The following is a 16,464-nucleotide window of genomic DNA, read 5'->3' on the forward strand; positions in this document are numbered from 1 at the left end:
ACTTTTCAAAAAGAGCTTGTGCCCTTACACTAAATGGCATCTAAAAATGAGCTCATATAATAAATACAGTTGTATAACCTCCTTCGTGAATATATTTATTAATATTTTTCTACATTATTTTAATGGCAACATTGTCTATTGTATAGATTACAGTTATTGATTTAATCAATCCCTATTTGCTGGACATTTAAATACTTTTCAGTATCTTAATAATATATGCAACATCATGTTGAACATGGTTGTTTTCAAATCTATTCAGATCCTTTTCTTAGTATAAATTTTTAAACATGGAATTGCTGGATCAAAATGTTTAAAAACATTTCTAGCACCATAGGTATATATTACCACTTTGTCCAAACATTTTGCAACAATTTAGACTCCTAGCAGCAGTATGCAAGAGTGCTCATTTCCCTGAACCCTTGAAAACTTCTGATATCATCACTTATTAATAAAAAAAGTAGAGGAAAAAAAGTCATTTTGATTGGCAAGGTTATATTTCAGTGTTTTAGCTTACATTTTTAAATTACCACTAGGGTTGAACATTTTAAAATGTCACTGCTAACTTGCATTTCGTCTTTTGTGAGTTGCCTATTGATGTCTTTAGCCCATGTTTCTCCTAGAGGGGTCAGCTGATGTTTATTGATTTATCAAAATATTCGTATATTAAAGATATTTAAATATAAACTGCATATCTTAACAATGAGTAAAGAAAGAATCAAAATTACAATTTTAAACCATGAGGAAAAAATAAGAACTGAGAGACTGCTATATTCTCTTCCCACGTCTCCTGATATCCTGGCAAGACATTTCAGGAAATATTAAGAAAAATTTTAGACCTATTTTCAGGGGTTATATGAGGTTCAGTAAGTTTCCCACAGTGTACATTTCCTTAAAACAAAACTTGAGTCTATTTCAAAGATAGAAAATAAGGCTTTGGGCAACAAAGTGGTCAGGTTTAACACAAATGCTAAGAAGGTTGGGATAAAAAAGGAAAGAAATTGTAAAATCAATAGAAAATACATCGCATATATATGACTTCAGTTACATGTGACCCACTAATCCAATAAAATAGTGTCCATATAAAAAGATGTTTCTACTGATGTTCACATATTTTGAATTGATGGAGGGTGGTTATAGAGCTTCCAGTTCTTTTCTACTCACTTACCTAAGATGGACAAACTTAGTTTCAATAATCACTATGTGGGCAAAGAACACAGTTTTCCTCTATGCAAAACCAACTGGTTGGCATAAAAAATTAACCTCTAACTTTGTCCTCATTAACCCAATCTTGCACCTAAATTACTTCAGTGCTAATGTCGTTGGATGGGAGAAATGGATCACATCTTCTCTTGGTCCTGAATAAGAGGGAAGCTAGTCTCTGTGTGACCTGGAGCAAGCATTTCCTTTCTTTAAACTTTTGTGTTTCCTCTTCTGTAAAATGAGGAGACTGAACCAAACAGTTGATCTGTGGTCTCTCCTTTTCCAAAATAAGATTTTAATTTTAGAACATTTTTCGATCACAGAAAAGATGCAAAGATAGTACAGAGAATTCCCATACACCCCTCCCCTGGTTTCTCCTATTATTAACTTCCTGTAGCACCATGGCGTATTTGTCACAACTAAGAAACCAACATTGATAATTACTCTTCATTGAACTTGACACTTGATCTGGATTTTACCAGTTCTACCCCAATATCCTTTTTCTGTCCCAGGATCCCATCCAGGACAGGATATTACAGTCAGTGTCATGTTTCCCTAGCCTCCCCTGGTATGTCCTAGATGACCTTAACAGTTTTGAGTAGCACTGGTCAGCTTTTTTGCAGATTGGCCCTCAATTTCAGTTGTGCCGATATTCTCGTGTTGCGATGGGCATTATGGAGGAAGACCGCAGAAGGGCCATTGTCATCACATGATATCAGGGATACATGCTATCATGTATATGCTGTCACTGATGAGGTTAACCTTGGTCATGTGGCTGAGGTAGCATTTGCAAGTTTTCTCCACTGTAGAGTTACTTCCTCCCTCTTTTCCAAGCTCTACTAGTCTGTGGTCTTTTTGAGCTCTAACATACCATTATTTTATTATGTTACAGACATATCCCTTCCCTGCACAGATCAATTTACTGGAGTTGATCCATCACCCAGGAATGCATACTTCACTGGGTAACTCGGCTGAAAATTTCCTTGGGACCCATTTCATACAAAATACAGCTCTGTGAGAACACTCAGTTATGTTTCATAAAATGAGACTCCAACCACTTTCAGCTAATCTTTGTAGAAAGTACACTCCACTTAGAGTGATGGCAATTTTACGAATCTTAAGGATGCTCTCATTTCTGGAAACCTTTTACAAAGGGAACCCAAAATCTACATCTTCCAAACCTCAGTGATCATCATGATGGAGGAAAGGAAATGAGCAGCTTTGGGGGATGTTGGTGGGGAAAGGAGAGAAATGAATGCCTGTACTAAATTAAGTCCAGAGTTTAGAATTAGAAAATTCCATGAGTTTTTTTGTTTGTTTTCATTTTATTCTGCTATGAAGCTGTGTGAGGATGGCTGCTGAAATTCTCTTACAGACCCCTCAGTCCCTCTACATTGCACTCACCAGAAAAAGGCAAACCACTTCTAGGACAGGAAAGCAGAGGGTACAGTGGGCAATGACATCCTTCCTCTGCTTCCAAGATGGTTTTGGAAAGGCTAGCTTGAGGGGAGAATTAACCAGGCGTAATACTAATGACTAACCTTTATTGAGCATTTATTACGTGCCAGGCATTTTTCTGGGTATCTTACATGTACTGACCTGTGAGGTCTTCACAAGAACCCTATGGAGAAGGGACTGTTATCATGCTAATTTAATGGTGAGAATACTGAGACACAGGGATTAAGTAACTTGCCCAAGGTCACTCTGATAACTGTGGCAGAGCTGAGATTTGAAACAAGAGTCCTTGCCCTTAACTACCACATGACAACTGCCTCCCTTTAGATAGACTATAAGCTCTAGGAGCAGTTACTGTTGTATTCTCAGAACCTACGGACAGTGTGTAATACATGGTAGTCAGCCGACAAATAATTATTGAATGAAAGGAAGAGAAGCCTTGAAGATCCTGGTAATGAATCAAGCCCAAACATGGGTGACTTTTTCCAGAAGTCCACTGTTCTGGTGCCACCTCAGGAAACCCAGAACAAACGGGGTCATTATAATCTCCTCCACTTTATTCTCTGTTTTCTCCCCCATCTGATCAAATCGTGTAAGGCAGCTATAGTTTTCTACCACTCATCTGTCTTCCATCTTCTCGTTTGTATCTCCTGAATCTCCAACCTCATACAAGCCCTGCTCCTTAATGCTAACTATGAATCATCAGGTAATGGAAAGTCGAGTCTTAAAATCTCAACATCCAGAAGTTTGCAGAAGAACACATACCATGTATCTGAGGCTATCATGACATGATGCAAAACCAGAAAAGTGAGTTTTAAAGCATCAGCTACCGTGGGTTGATGACATAAATAATGAACATATTTCCATTTTTATAATTTAAATACATACAGAGCAAATGTAAGAGGAGGAGAGAGCTTCTGTATAGGTCTGTTTCTCATTTCTCCATATTCACCAGGTTTGTTTCTCATTTCTGCATATTCACCAGTTTTATCTGGATCTTTTAAAAGAATATGGCTATATTACAAATAAGCACTCAAGCCAGCCATCAATAAGGATGAAATAATAGGCAGTAATTTGGACCATAGCGAAAGGGAGAATTTGCTGAGCAGAAAATGAAGTAAAATGGAAAGAAAAAGAAAATTTTAAAGAAGAATGAAAAAGTGCTGATTTGTGGCTAAATGGATAATTTTGCTGTATTATTCATTAAATGATTCTTTTTGAAAAAAATTTATCCTGTCATTATGCCGCTGATTCCTCCTGACTCCACAAAGCAAATAATAATACAAAAGTAAGTAAGACTTGAGTTATGGAGAGCACTTATTGGTGCTGTGACTTGAGATGAAAACACTAAATAATTGTGTCTGTCTGATAAGGAATACACAGATGGGCCCGTTATGCAACTGCAAATGGAGATCATATATTACACCTGTGATAAGGTACCCAAATAGACATGTTATTTATAAATATTGCTGCAGCCTGGGAATGCAAAATATAAAATACATAGTAAATGAAAGTTTTAAGATAATATAATATAGAACTGGGATATTAAAATGATTTATTACCTTGATAGAATCTTCTCTGGCCGTGATCCTGGATATAAAACTAAGACCGTACTAAGGCCAAAAAGGAAAAAAAAATGTCTGCCACAATACAGAATAATTCATTTCATTTAGGAAAGGAAAGGTAGGGGTTCAAACATGTGGCTCAACAAGAAAGGTGTCCTTGGTGCCTCTGGTTTACCACCTCAATCTTTTCATTTGGCATTGAATTTTACTGTTTCACCATGGCAGACTTGCAAAATGTGGTACGTAAACCAGATCAAGGAAAACGGACTTTTTTTTTTTTTTGCTTCTTTTGTTTAAATTAGTGAAGTCCTTTCTTTCAAAGGCAGTCTTAGCCCCAACACGACAGCTTTTCAGGCTTTCAAAAATGTTTGAGAGGGATCTCAAAGCCATATTGACTGCAACGAACCGTTAAGTATGTTTTATTTATGTCCATGGGGTAGAGCAATCACAAATAATATTTTTAGTAGAAAATGTATACATATAACCCCAGGAAAAAAAGAGAAAATGTGAATGAAACCTGCCGAAGCAAAAGTAAGGTGCCGTAAACAAACATGCATTGCTTACTTTATTTAGTTCTTGAAAAATGCTTCTCTGAAAACTAATGGTTTTCAATCTTGCATGTAATCTGGTTATTACCTGGATAAAACTAAGATCTGAAGGTAATTTATCAAAGGGCTATAGTTCACTCATATACCAATTTGATGTTCAATATAATGAAAATGGGATTTATTTTAAGATAGAAAGGTAACCTGGTTTCTGTAATGTTAGCAGTCACCGCATTTGATTCAAGTAGCACTTATTTCTGCAGTGATGTTCCTTATTGCAGAAGCATCTAGCTGCACATGACGTCCACTGAACTATCGGTCTGGTGAGATGGCTTCCCGTAGTAGTTAACTTGAAAGCCTGAAGTCATCAGGGGTCACCATCTGGGTAAGATAGTTGGCATATTTTTCAGGAAGGGAACTGTTCAACATACAAGTAGATCTGTAGCCCTGAAAAGCTTTGGAAGTAAAATGCAAAAGCAGTAGCATTCCCTATCCTGAAGGAACATGAATCAAGATATGTGAGGAAACAGTGGGGGGAAAATGGCTGACAGAAAGGAAAAACAAACTATCTTGAAAAATATCACATGCTTTTAGCTTGGCACGATTTGAAACTTATGACATCATCTATTATGGGCAGGATTTTGTTTGTGAGACAGATTTCAAACTTTCTAAACAGGTTTATTTAGTAGAATTAGAAAGTAACACCAAAAAATTCTTGCAACAGATAGATACACCATCCTTTAGCTGAATATATGTATATTTCGAGATGCGAGATGAATGCCTTGAAAGCAAACTTATAGTGCAATTTCAAGGTTTACTTGTGTATTTAGTATCAAAGCCTAATTTATCTTGTTATTAAGTGGGTTTTAATATTGTCCAGAAGATAGTGGACACAAAATACCAAAAGACACAGAATAATATGAAAGGTTTCATATGTCCTGACAATACCATTATAAAGGTATTAATGATAGATTTAACTGCCAAAAGAGGTTCTTCCAAGCACCCAAATTTTTTTTTCAGATATTTTGAGGATAATTTTTGAGACCAATAGATTTCCAACTATGTCTCTGGAGTTTTGGGGCAACTCTTTTGGACCCCCAATCCCTTTCAATCAAGAGTTCTGTTTTATCTGTCTTATGTGTTTGGGGGCTATTCCTATTTAATTGCTGAATTGCTCTGCTGCTTTAAATTGTTCTGAAAAGCTTTATTTTAGACAGAAAGTAGTAATACAAGAGAATGTACAAAGCAACTCATCTATTCATTCAGCTTTAAAAAAAGGTTTGTTCATGGGGCACCTCGGTGGTGCAGTTGGTAAAGCATCCAACTCTTGGTTTCAGCTCAGCTCGTGATCTCACCATCCTGAGATCAAGCCCCGAGTCGGGCTGCTCAGGGTCTGCTTGAGATTCTCTCTCTCCCTCTGCCCCTCCTCACCGCACACACTCTCTCTCCTCTCTAAAATAAATAAGTAAATTTTTAGAGAAAACAATAAAAAATGGAAAAGTTTGTTGAGCACTTAGTATTTTTTATAACAACACATGAATACATTATCATTGTAAAAGATTCTAACATTACTATGAAAATGTTGAAGTTCCAGCTCCCCACTCTAAAGATCAATGGTTTGGAGTATAATCCTTCAGTTCTCTTTGTATGCATTTACATATGAAGAGATACATATTGTTTTACTTAAATGGGATCATCAGATGCATTGTTCTACAGTGTTTTTTTTTTAAATATTTTATTTATTTATTCGACAGAGATAGAGACAGCCAGTGAGAGAGGGAACACAAGCAGGGGGAGTGGGAGAGGAAGAAGAGGCTCATAGCGGAAGAGCCCGATGTGGGGCTCGATCCCATAACACCGGGATCACGCCCTGAGCTGAAGGCAGACGCTTAACCACTGTGCCACCCAGGCGCCCCTACAGTGTTTTTTATACAAACCTTAGAGCTCTTTTCATGTCAGTACGTGTAGGTCAACCAGGTGTGCTGATGTTTAACAACCAGCTCTCTCTGCAAAAAAAAAAAAATGATTTGCACTGTTTGCTGGTTCCTGGAGTGTTCATTAACCCACCATGGGTGATTTCAACTACCATCGTGAAGTCAGTGAAGGTGGAATTGGGAAGACATGTGCACAGTTGGCTCTCGTAAACCAGTGTAAGCTGGTTACAGCACACCACTGAATCAGTTCTTTTTTTCTTTTTAGGCTTTTTATTTTGAAATAAATTTAGACTTACAGAAAAGTGGGCAGATGTAGCTCTGAATTTCTGTGTACCAGTCCCTCAGCTGCCAATATTAACATCTTGTATAACCATAGTACAATTATTAAAAGTAAGAGATTAACATTGGTATGATGCTATTAACTCGAGTTTAATACTGATTTCTCCAGTTTTTCCTTTTTTTTTCCTGTTCCAGGATCCTATCTAGGATCCCACATTGCATTTAATTGTCATATCTCCTTAGCTTCCTCCAATCTGACAGTCTCTTGAGATCAGTCCTTTTAATTCTTACATAAGATTTCATAGTATGGGTATACCACTCTCTCAGAGATGGATATATTAGTGGTTCTATTTTTTTTACTATATTATCAAAGCCATTGTGTTAACAATGCTATGTTGAATTTCCTTGTACATACTCCTTCAGGCACACATGTGATTATTTCTTTAGTAGATTCCTGGAAGTTGAATTCCTTGGTCAAGGAACATTCCCAATTTAAATCTTGATCCATATCACAAACTTGCTTTCTAAAGCTCCTTTACCACTTTATAGTCCCATCAGCAGTGTATAAGTAGAGTACCTCCTGACTACCAGGCACCAAGTTCGGTACCAGAGATAAAAAAAATTAAGAAGACATGGACCTTTCCCTTTGAATACTTTCATAATGATGAGGTAGACATATTAATAGATACCTTCAATATAACGTGATAGGTCCTTTGATAGGGTGCTAAAAGAGAAATATCCTATCTCTTTGTGAAATGTTCCAGATAGGCAAGATCAGCACTGGCCAATACAAATACAAAGCAAACAACATATGTCATTTAAAATTTCATAGTAGCCACATTCAAAATGTGAAAAGAAACAGTTGGGATTAATTAAAATTTCTATTTAATTGAATACATATCTAAAATATTGTTTCAGTATGTAGTTAATATAAAAATTATTCATTGGATGTATCCTATTTTTTCTTTCATAGTGTCTTCAACTCTGACTAGCTGCATTTGAGATGCTTGGTAGACACATGTGGCTAGTGGCCACCATGTTGGACAGTACAGACTTAGGTCATTCAGCACGGATTTCCTACTTCTACTTCTGAAACATTCCTATGGTCTCTCTCCCATATTCCTATGGAAATATTTTTGTCTTTTGAAGGGGAGTGGAATGAGGAAGCAGTATCAATTATAGATATTAATAGAGACCATCAGTCTTACTTAAGAGAAAAAGACCAACATCCCAACAGAGAGTGCAGAGAAGTAACTGCAAAAAGACTCGGAGCTTTCAGCCTAGAGAAATGTGCAGGTTAAGAAGAGCTTATTCTCCTAAAGTTAGCCTGCCTTGAGATCCAAGGTGCTTGGTTGAGTTTGGTGATTGGGCATGGTGAGATCCTCCATTTGTTACCTTTGTAATACATTTATAACTTCAGAGTGTAGTTTTGTGGAGTTGGATAAACCAAGAAGGATAATAATTACAAAATGTACAGGACTCAGCTCTAAGGAATATTTGTTAGGAGAGCAGTAGGGACTGCCATTCTTAATAAGTTGAAAGACATTATTCCTGGCATATCTGAATAGGCATACACATTCTTTCCGGCCATTGAATTTCAGTGAAGTGCGGCGATATGGGACTGGTACTCCTGGAGAGATCTGGGTCATGTCAATCTTTACTCATTGAGGATGTATATTTTTATATATGTCTTTAGGAAAAATAACTTTGACTTTGGGGCCAGGAGTACTTATATTAGACCTACTATAACCAGTATTGCTCATTTAGAGGTGTATGTGTGATTTTAGTTTTATTACTTTCTATTCACTTGTAAGGTTTATGAGTGACCAGTTTGTGAAGTTGGTTAGAGCACATAGATAACAGAATCATGGGTGCAATCCTTCAGTTTAAAAGTTTTCCTACCACTCTTCTTCCTGACTGAGTTCCATTCACACTGGGCTCCACAGTGTTCCTCACACATTCCACATAAAACTTCAGGGTTTTGTGTAATTGCTATTCCTTCCTCCTGGAAGGGTCTTCAATTAAATATTCATATGGTTTCACTTCATTCAAAACTTGGTTCAAATATTATCTCCTCCGAGAAGGATTCCCTGACTGGTCTTACTTATTTTTCTTCTTCATAGCACTTATAACTACCTGACATTATTTCATTTATTTGCTTCTTTGTTTCCACACAGCTATATCAGATTAATTATAGCATATGTATATTCATTGTCTGCATGACAACCCACCACCCTCTCATTGGAGTTCTGGGAAGGTAGAGATTTTTTTTTTTAATTTTATACACTGCTATAAACTTAGAAAAACAGTGCCTGGTACATGTAGGCACTTAAAAAATATTTGTCGAATCAATCTGTGAATATAATTTAATACTATCTGTTCATTACCAGCTATACCCTTAATTTTAGCAGTTGGCTTATAATGTTTATACTTGGGTTTGGGGGACTTGCCTCAAAATGTGGCTATAAATTCGTAGCGTAGATCTGGATGGGGATCCACTGAGGCTAAGGACTCTATCTTCATCCCGCATCCAAGGCTGATAGGCAATCAGTGTGTCCTGGTGAGGCTATATTGGTTGTTTATTTCCGATTCCCTATGGGTCAGCCAGTACCTATGATGCCCTGGCTGTTAATTTTTTTCTTTTTTGCCTTTGCCTCTATTCCCAATGTTCCCAGTGTGCCCAGCGTGTGCTTTGAAGATATTTGTTGAATGAATTAATAAGTGCATCCCCATAGAAAGTACTGCTGTGTCTTTCTAGTGATGTATTGTTATGTCCCAAAGGTCAACATAATTTAATGTTATTGGTCTTAATATGAACAAAATATTACTTATTTCTAATAGAACTCAAACACTGCAGTTATTTAGTTACCTTAGTCTACCCTGCACATACTTTTTGACTTCCTTTCTCAAATCAGCAGGGGGAGGTTCAGTTTGGAGGAGAAGAAAGACCATATAGCCTTGCTTTGGTACCCATAGTCTGTAGCAAGTAAGTTTACTTGCATTATGTATTCATACAAATATACATTACAAATAGCTTATTGCCTAGAAAAGACAAAGTAAACTCAAAAAATTATAAAACTTCCCCACCCTCAAGGGTGTTCTACTAAATGTGCCCACACCTCTTTATCTGTCTTGATTGGCTGGAAGCAGTCCAATTCATTCGATGGTGAAAAGTTAATCCTTGCCTTATTATTTTGAAGTCATTCGTAGCACATGCATTTTTTCTGTCATTTTTGAGTGCCCTCAGGAAACTGGCTTAACTTAAAGTATATAAAATATCCCCCTTGATCTTCAAAATGAAAACTATGCCTTTTGTTCTTTATGGCCAATCTAATTTCACAAAAGTAACTGAACCAAGGGAATCCAACACATTTTCAATATGGCTTCTAACATCCATTATATTCACATTATTTGGGGAACAGAGTAGACCAAATTTTCTAAGTAATAATAATAATAATAAGCCTCTTTAATTGGAGTATGTTAAACCAACCATACCTTGAGTCTTTTGCCGTACTATACCTAACTCAGAAGCACTATCATTTGAGTTTCAATGGTTTCCAATAATTGCAAGAGAAATTCATCAGGCAGCACTGGCCTTAATCCAAAGAAAAGGGTAGAAACCAATTAAATGCTTAAAAGTTTTAAGGATAAATTAGGAGGTAGGTGTTAGAAATCTCTAGCTCCAACTAAAAGTGGATGAATGATTTTTAAATAGGCTATCTGGCTAGCTTTCCTGTTCTTGGTTGCAAATCCATATACTGTATATGAGTATTAGACATACAAATTAGCCCCTTTCACTCTGCCTAGGAACGTAAAGGAAAATGTTAGATGGATTATGAACAGATTCGTTTTTTTTTTCCTTTTGGTAAGATTTGGTTGATGTTTAAAATTGCAATGAGAAAGCAGATAAAAGGATTTCCACAGCTTCTGTCCTAGTTATTGTTTTCTTGCAACATTATCTGCCCTCGGTGACCTCATTCACTCTCATAATGTCAGCTGTTGCCTCTGTGCATATATGATTCCACAGTTGTTCTAGCCTTAATACTTCACCAGAACTTCAAACCTCCAAAGCTCCTGGGTTGAACAGGACTCTCTGGACAGCCCATTGGTGGGTGCAACCCGGCACCTCCAAAGATGAATTCATTATATTTCTCCCATCACCCCACCCTGCCCCAAACCAACTAGTCATCAGCCAACAACTAGTTCAACTAGTCATCATCTCCAGCCCCAGTTATCTGTAGGTAGTGCTGGGCTAAGTGCAGAAGCCCTTAACTCTATTAATCATTGCCCTGTGCTTTCAGTTACTCAGGCTCAAAACCTAAACCTTGGATTCCTCCTTTTTCCCTCATTTTTTTCTATTCTTGCCCCCAGCACATTCACATGTGTGCATGAGCACGCAGGTGCACACACATACACACACACACAGTGGTTGCCAAACCCTGAGACAACATTTATGCCATTTCTCCTTAAGGAATCACCTTCTTGGCATTCCCACTGCCACTGCCCTAATTGAGACACTCATTATTTCTCACCTAGATTGTTGCAGTGCCATCCCAATTTGTGTTCTTGCCAAATCTTAGGCCTCCAATTCATTGTTCTCCACACTAGTATTGGATTTATCTTTCCGGAAAGGGTGCTCTGATGATATCATTTCTTTACCTAGAAACCATCAGTGCTCCCCATTGCTATCAAATTAATCTTCCTAAAGAAAACTGATCATAACACTCATTTGCTCAGAATATAGCAATGCCTCCCTGCTGCCTAATAAATTGAATCCAGATATCTAAGTGTGGCATTCAACGTCCTCCACAATATGGCCCTAATCCTCCCTTTGAGCCTCAACTTCCAATGCCATCGATATATAACTACACTCCAGCCAACCCCAGCAACTTCCTTTGCCTCAAATGCGTGCTGTGCTTTACAATGTCATATTTTCTTCCACCTGCCCCCCTCACCCTACCCATTGCTGTCACCTGTCAAAGCCCTACACATTTTTCGAGGTCCATCTCTAATCCTACCTCATTAAAGCATCCCTGATCTGCCAAGCCAATTTTAATCTGTTGTTCCTTTAAACCACTTCTTTTTTTTTTAAGTTTTTATATTTTAATGCCAGTTAGTTAACATACAGTGTAATATTAGTTTCAGGTGTACAATATAGTGATTCAGCACTTCCACACAATACCCCGTGATCATCCCAAGTGCCCTCTTTAATCCTCATCACTTGTTTGACCCACCCCCCCACCTCCTCTTTGGTAATCATCAGTTCTCTAGAGTTAAGAGTGTGTTTCTTGGTTTGCCTCCCTCTCCTTCTTCCCTTTGCTTATTTGTTTTATTACTTAAATTCCACATATGAGTGAAATCATATGGTATTTGGCTTTCTCTGACTTATTTGCTCAGCATTATACTCCCTAGCTCCATCCATGTCTTCATGAATGGCAAGATTTCGTTCTTTTTATGGCAGAGTAATATTCCATCATATATATGTATCACATCTCCTTTATCCATTCATCAGTCAGTGGACACTTGGGCTATTTCCATAATTTGGCTATTGTCAATAATGCTGTTTTAAACACGGGGTTGCATGTATCCCTTTGAATTAGCGTTTTTGTATTCTTTGGGTAAATAATTGAGTAATGCAATTGCTGGATTGTAGGGTTCTGTTTTTAACTTGTTGAGGAAATTGCATACTGTTTTTCAGAGTGGCTTCCTCAGTTTGCATTCGCACCAACAGTGTGAGAGGTTCCCCTTTCTCCACATCCTCGCCAACACCTGTTGTTTCTTGTGTTGTTGATTTTAGCCATGCTGACAGGTGTGAGGTGATACTTTATTCCTAGGTTGCAAGGGTGGTTCAATATTCACAAACCAATCAATGTGATACAGCACATTGATAAAAGGATAGAACCATATGACCATTTCAATAGATGCAGAAAAAGCATCTGGTAAAGTACAATATCCATTCATGATAAAAATTCTCAACAAAGTAGGTTTAGAGGGAACATACCTCAACATAATAAAGGCCATGTGTAGAAACCCACAGCTAATATCATTCTCAGTGAGGAGAAACAGAGCTTTTCCTCTACAGTCAGGAACAAAACAGGGATGTCCACTCTCACCACGATTATTTAACATTGTAATGAAAGTTCTAGCCACAGCAATCAGAAAGTAAACCACTTCTTTTCTTTTTAAAAATGTTTTGTAAGGATTATTTTGTTTGAAACTAGAAAATAAACCATTTCTTTTAAAACAAAAATTCCTCTTCCCCCAGATGGCAGACCTTGCCCATGTTCATTGTAAGAAGTATCAATAATACATAAATCCTAAAAAAGAAAATTAAAATCCTCCATAAGCCCCCATGTTGTGATCTTGTTGTTATATATCCTCCATAGCCCTTTCTCTGTCCAGATATCAACTTGTCTACACACACACACACACACACACACACACACACACATTATAGATCATGCTATTCATACTGTTTAGTAGCCTGATGTTTTTCATTTGATGCATCATAATTATTCCCATGCCAGTTCATAGTCTTCTGTAACATGATTTAATAACAATGTAATCTTCTATTATTTATACTATCAGTTATCTCATTAATCTCCTTTTGATGAATATTTAGATTGATCATAACTTTCTACTAGTTTTTAAATATTACAGTGGATAGCCTTGTAGTTTGTACACATTCATAATTAACTCAGAAATGGAATTGTGGGCTAAAAGGGTAAGCCAAATTTTAAGGTTTTTTGATAAATGGTGCCACATTACCCTCCACAAGGGTGGGGTTTTTCTTAATACTCTCATGAAGAGTATATGAGAGTACCCATTTTCCTGCACTCTGATCAACACAGGTATTTTTTAATCCTCTGATAGCAGTTGAACCTGTATTGTGTCAATTACTGGGCATTATATAATAGTTATTTTAAACTTGTATTACTTCCAACTCCTACCCTAATAGGCATCTATATTTTAACATTTGTAGCAGCTATCATAGGAACTTATGCATATTAGGCACTCAGGAAACTGGCTTAGCGAAGGCCTCCCATGTTCTCACGATAGCCTGTCCACCATTGCTCTGCAGTTTCCATATGCAAAGTAAGGTTCCACGACCAACGGAAATGGGAAAGGAAGGGATAACAGTGTTGAGGAGCAGCGACTAATCCCGTTGTGGTTGCTTCACTAGTACCCCAGTATCTATCACTGGGATAGCTGCAGCCTCAACATTTTAACAATAGCTACTTAATAAAAGTAGCTACATGTATGACATAGGTATAAACTCCAAGCTGCTTGGCCTAAGTAAAAGAAAACCGGTCACGGCATATTTAGGTGGACAGGGACAGCTGGTTTAGAGACCTTCTCAGCAAGTCTGGAATAAGTTCATGTATGGCTTGTTTTCTTGCAGCAGTGCATTTGTTCGGCCTGACTTGGCAGTTGCAACCAGTTGAAGGACAGCTCTATGAAAATGGAGTTAGCAAAGGGAACAGAGGGACCGAATCCATGGATACTACTTACTCTCCAATTGGAGGAAAAGTTTCCGATAAATCAGAGAAAAAAGGTACAGTGATCAAAATGATTGATTTATTGATTATTGATTACTTTTCTTCTAATCTGGTCATTAGAACCAAAGCTGGGATGGTTTCACTTCACATTAAATTTCATGATCACTCGAAAGAAGTACTCTGCGTGGACAGAATAAATACATGTAAATGTCTTATGAAAGCAAATTTTCCTTTCTCTAGTGCCTTGAGTATAAACCAATTAAACTTTTCAAATATGTAGGCAATTTTGAAAATAGATAAATATTTACAGGATGGAGGTTTCAATACAATGGAAATTGCATTTCGCATATAACTACCCTGAAGCAACATGGGATTTTGATTAAGTTCTCTGTGTCCGAGCCCAACGTTTATATATAACATTTTACAAAGGGTATATGGAAATTTCTTCTGTTTATAATAAGAACAAGCCTTTTATGCTTAATATAAGGGTGAATGTTTATGTCAAAGTGGGGGAACATGAATTTTTTTCTAGTTGGGGAACATGAATTCTTCACAGTTGGAGAAAAGAAAAAAGTACTCTGAGTACTGAATTGTTAAATTTAACCAACATAAGCTTGAGCTACCTGACTTATTTACAATAAATGTCACATACCAGCATTCCCAACATCTTATTCAATTGAATGATCTTAGTCTCAATAAATAAATATTGAAAATAGCTGAAAGTTTCTATTATGATTTCTCTTGAAATAGGATTCAGCACACAGGGACTCAAACAATGTAAAATTTCAGGATGTGAATTCCAAAAGCAGAAATTGAAAACAGAACATAGAACCAGCCCAATCCTAAATATTTTTAGGAGATCACATACAAACAGGTGAATGAATGAATGAATGAATGACCCAAACCCTACCCTGAAGAAACTTAAAATTTTATAGGGGTGATAAGACAGTCTTATTTTGGCCGATGAGTTACAAACAAGGTATTTTGTTTTGTAGTTGCTTGAGTTACTAATCTTTACTTGTGTTTTAGTTTCTTTGGGGGGTTATTTGTAGGGTTTGCTGTTTTGTTTTTGTTTGCTTTTGAAAATGTAATTCTGCTTTGGTCTATGCTTCAGTAAAAATTCATGCTTAGGTTTCAGGAGAACATTATGATTTGTCCTAGTTTTTGATTCACAATACAGCTTCCTTTATGTCCTCGTTTAGAAATAGTGTCTCTAGCCTGGGCTGACCTTTCCCAGCAATTCCACTGTTGCTGCTGAGAGGGGCTGAGGGTCAGAGATGACAGAGGAAAGGGTCTGAGTACACTTGGACTCAGGCTTTTTCTCTCTTATCGTCTTTCCTACTCTTTGATTCCCTTATATGTGCAAGTGCAAGAGCCACCATTTGGTGCCTAGGGATTCTTGCCATTCACACTTGAAAATCATGAGTTATCTGTTTGAAGAAAATGAAACACGTAAGACAGAAGGTCATCACATAGTCGTTACCAGAGCATGTTCATTTGTTTACTCTAATTCAGATATCTGTAATTCCCTTCCACAAAGCACAGTTGACACTTGAACAACATGGGTTTGAATTGCCCAGGTCCTCTTCTCTACAGATTGTTTTCAATAAATACAGCACAGCACTGGAAATGTATTTTCTCCTCCTTATGATTTTAATAACATTTCTTTCTTCTAGCTTACTTTATTGTGGGAAAACAGTGTATATAACATGTAACATGGGAAATCTGTGTTGATCAACTGTTTATGTTATTGGTAAGGCTTCTGGCTAACAGTAGCCTATTAGTAGTTAAGTTTTGGGGAGTCACAAGTTATACAAGGATTATTTGACTGCATGGGGTTGAGAGGGAGGGGATGGGCTTCCCTAACCCCAGTGTTGTCCGGGGGTTAGCTGGAGTTTGCTGATGATGACTGAAATATATTGCATAATTAACCATGTGCCAAGAATTGATCTGGGCGCTTCACATGTATTATATCATGAAGGTAACA

The 16,464-nt window shown here is 37.2% G+C and overlaps 1 protein-coding gene across 1 annotated transcript in view; it reads left to right on the plus strand.

The window, feature by feature from the left end:
* Positions 1 to 16,464, plus strand: part of TENM1 (teneurin transmembrane protein 1) — a 760,590-nt gene that overhangs the window by 467,684 nt on the left and 276,442 nt on the right. Inside the window, exon 8 of the mRNA XM_087860146.1 lies at positions 14,381 to 14,533. Coding sequence (XP_087716272.1) covers positions 14,381 to 14,533 — 153 coding nt within the window. The remainder of the gene's footprint in view (positions 1 to 14,380; positions 14,534 to 16,464) is intronic.

The sequence above is a fragment of the Ursus americanus genome, chromosome X, assembly GCF_024610735.1.
Source record: "Ursus americanus isolate L20-20 chromosome X, mUrsAme1.1.p, whole genome shotgun sequence".
NCBI classification, from domain to species: Eukaryota; Metazoa; Chordata; class Mammalia; order Carnivora; family Ursidae; genus Ursus; species Ursus americanus.